The 3,329-nt window shown below is 37.5% G+C and overlaps 1 protein-coding gene across 1 annotated transcript; it reads right to left on the bottom strand.

Annotated features, from left to right (window-relative positions):
- Positions 1–313: 313 nt before the first annotated feature.
- On the bottom strand, positions 314–1,915 carry LOC121251380 (U-box domain-containing protein 27-like). The gene has a single exon (XM_041150636.1). It carries the CDS (start codon positions 1,744–1,746, stop codon positions 481–483), a length of 1,266 nt encoding a protein of 421 aa, XP_041006570.1. The 5' UTR covers positions 1,747–1,915; the 3' UTR covers positions 314–480.
- Positions 1,916–3,329: the final 1,414 nt, after the last annotated feature.

The following is a 3,329-nucleotide window of genomic DNA, read 5'->3' as shown; positions in this document are numbered from 1 at the left end:
CAATTGGTGTGAAGTCTTTTCATGAATTATCTCTAAACAAAAATTCTTCTTAATTATATCAAATTAATTAAAAAAATGATATTTACTCATAAAGTCAGTAAACATTACACAAATAAATATAAGACTCACATAAAAAAAAATTAATTTTTTTAATAACAAAGCCCATCCGTTTTAAAAAAGAGTCCAAATTTGCCTTAATTATCTAGGATTACTCAATTAATTAATTGCAAACGACGTGCAGAAATCCCATTTTGTAAATCATTACGATTGGAAACGAAGCAGCCATGTACGTACCAAAGTACTCCTAAGAAAATAGACGAGAAATTAGTTAATTGAATTCCAATTAATTCCTTTTTTTTGTATCCAACTAAAACCAAAAATTTTCCTTGATTTACAGATTTCTCCATCCTTTGGAAACAGAATTAAAGAGAAATTACAAAAAAAAAAAAAAAAAAAAAAAAAGGGCCTGCAGATGGAAATTCAGAATGGCATTATATGAGTGGTCTTGGTATCGTAACTGGAGAGACAGGACTTGGAGTTCACCCGAAATATCCTGAGCAAATCGGCCGACATTTGACGAACCGACGGCGAACAATTGCTCTGCATCAGCAGCAGAATCTTGGTCAGCCCGTTTGCCCGCGCCACCTCCTCCTGTGCCCGTTCGTCCCGAAAAAGATAGCACACGCTCCACAGTATCGTCACCGCGTGCCCTGTCGCCGAACTCGATACCTTCAGCACCCTCTGCAGTATCGCCGTTACGCACCCCCGGTTCTCACATATCTCCCTCCGCCCCTCTTTGCAGGAAGACAACGTTTCGAGCATCTTCAACGCCTTTTCCGTCACCGTCACGCTCGAATTCGAATCGGATACCAACTTAACCAACGTTTTAATTGTGCCGAGGTGCACTAATTCCGCCTTCACACGTTTCGGCATTGATATTCGGACCAAGCACGATAACCCGGCTTCAATTAGTGCCGGATCGTTCTCGGGAGTGATTAATTTTAGCGTCTCGGATAATAATCCGTCCTTCTCGGCGATCAGGAGTTTTGATTCGGCGTCGTTTGCGATGGTTTCTAAAACCCTAGCCGACGCGATTCTGGAATCGGTTCTTCCTTGTTGTAGAACGAGCAGCAGGGAAGCCAAGCAATCGCGGTCGCTTTTCAACATCGTCTTCGTTAGCTGCTGGTGGTCTTCGAATTTGCTCAGTACCAAATCCAAAAGCCCGACCACTTCTTCAAGAAAATCGAACTTTCTACATTCTCTGCCACCGGCATTGCCAAGGAATTCAAGGAGCGTCACAATGAAGCCGTCCATTTTCGCGAGAAAATTGCGGTTTTCCTCTGTTTCCTTCGCGAAACGAACAATTTTCGTCAAGGACTCCAAGGTGCGGCTGTTGTTATTGCTGTTCTCAGTTTTGGTCCGGAGGTCCTTCATTAGGTCCTGTAATTGGTCCAGAGAGGGAGGTGAGTCGGGCGGCGAGTGGGCCGAGTCGGCCCGGTGGTTGCGGACCGAGTCGGACCAGATCTGGATAAGGCGCTGGAGGGTGCGGTTGGGGACGAACTCTTTGCTTTGGAGGACTTGCATCGTGGCAGGGCAGGTGTTGTTGCCGTTGTCCAGCCAACGTTGAATGCTGGAGCGGTCGTAGGTCACTCCTGTGCACAGGCTCACAGGGGACTTCATCACGTCGAGCGAGATCGGGCACCGGAAGAAGGTGGGCACCGTGATGTACAGGTCGTCCCTAACCATTCTTTTAGCGCCGTTTGGAGCCGGAGAAAATTGTTCAAGAAAGTGAGAGAAAGTTCAGAGAGAGCGAGATGGAGAGAGAGACAGTCAGAGGTCGCGCGGGGGATGTAGAAGACAGAGAGAGGCACGCTTAAAGAAGAGAGAGAGAGAGAGAGAGTCAAAGGTACGGTTATGTCAGCAATTTTCTTTATTTTTCTCATCGAAGATACATGAATTGTAATAATAATATATTCTTTGTGAAAGCAGCTTCGCTATTTCCCAAAAATAAAAAATAAAAACAATGGTATTCGGTCAATAGTAGGATCATTTCTGGCTGTTATTAATTTTGGGGAAAAAAAACTTTTATAATTATATTTTTTAATACTATTAATTATAAATAAAGATAACATTGCTCAACGAATGATTAGGAATTAGTTATTTTATAATTTACAATATTAGTCCATGTGCAGTGTTGACTTGCGGGATTTCTCATAATTTATTTTTTCTAAAATTCAAGGTAATGCTAATGACAATACGGTCCCGTTCGTATTAATTTCAGTTTAATTTTAACCGGATTCTAATATTCTAATATTTAATTTTCAAATTATTAAATTTATCCTAATTCAAAATCTATTTATATTTGAGACATACAATCTTTTTTAATTTTTTATAAATATATATAGACTCATTTTAATATTTAAATATATTTAAATTCATCTTAGATAGACCTCACAAAACTTAAGTGTCATTTAGATTTGAAAATGAGTTAAGATGAGTTGAAATGAGTTGTGAATAGTAGTGAGATGTATTATGAATAATAGTGAGATGAGTTGAAATGAGTTGTGATGAATTGTGAATACAAACATCTCCTTACTCTACCATTTTAACTCATTATTATTCATAAAGAAACTCATCTTAACGTGATATCTAAACCTTATATAATCTGTCTTATTATTTGTAGGAATATTTGTATATATGCGTGTCTGCAATATTAGATTATAAAATGTGAACAAAATATCGATTATTAACTTATCCAGGATCTTAGGCCATCATAACTCAGCCTTTGAATTATGGATGGATGGCTAGGAAATGAGGAAGAGCTAGGCCGTAGACATGGTAAATTGGAAATAAATGAGTGTAAATAATGGACGGACGACTAGCGATACAACGTGGGGAGTGAGTGAGTGAGTGGGGGACCCTACCGAGAGCAAAGAGGAGCTTTTTAACTCAATGGTTTTTATTTTTTATTTTTTTTTAAAAACACACTTTCAATGATTCTAAAAATCTTCTAATTGTTTATTAAGCTACCTTTTCAGTTTCTTTTTTTTTTTTTTAAATATTTCTAAAATTTATATATTCATTTGTACATAATAATTAAATCTGAAATATATATATATATAAATGAAAAAACTCACTTTATAATAAAATAAATAATATTTGCCGCATCTAAAATTGTATCTATTATTAATTTTAAAATATTATTATTTTATTCAATAATGATAGATAGGAGTCTAGGAGTGTTGAATTAGGGTGAGTTGGCTATACGATGTATTTAGTACGTGTTTATTTTTTTAAACACCAACTAATACTGACAAGACATTAATTAG

Source organism: Juglans microcarpa x Juglans regia, chromosome 2S, assembly GCF_004785595.1.
Source record: "Juglans microcarpa x Juglans regia isolate MS1-56 chromosome 2S, Jm3101_v1.0, whole genome shotgun sequence".
Lineage (NCBI taxonomy): Eukaryota > Viridiplantae > Streptophyta > Magnoliopsida > Fagales > Juglandaceae > Juglans > Juglans microcarpa x Juglans regia.
Note: the sequence above shows the minus strand (reverse complement) of the source record. Positions and strands in the feature narration are given on the sequence as shown.

Bases quoted from the DNA above. Each gene is read 5' to 3' on its own strand.
- LOC121251380 (XM_041150636.1), bottom strand. From the start codon at position 1,746: ATGGTTAGGGACGACCTGTACATCACGGTGCCCACCTTCTTCCGGTGC.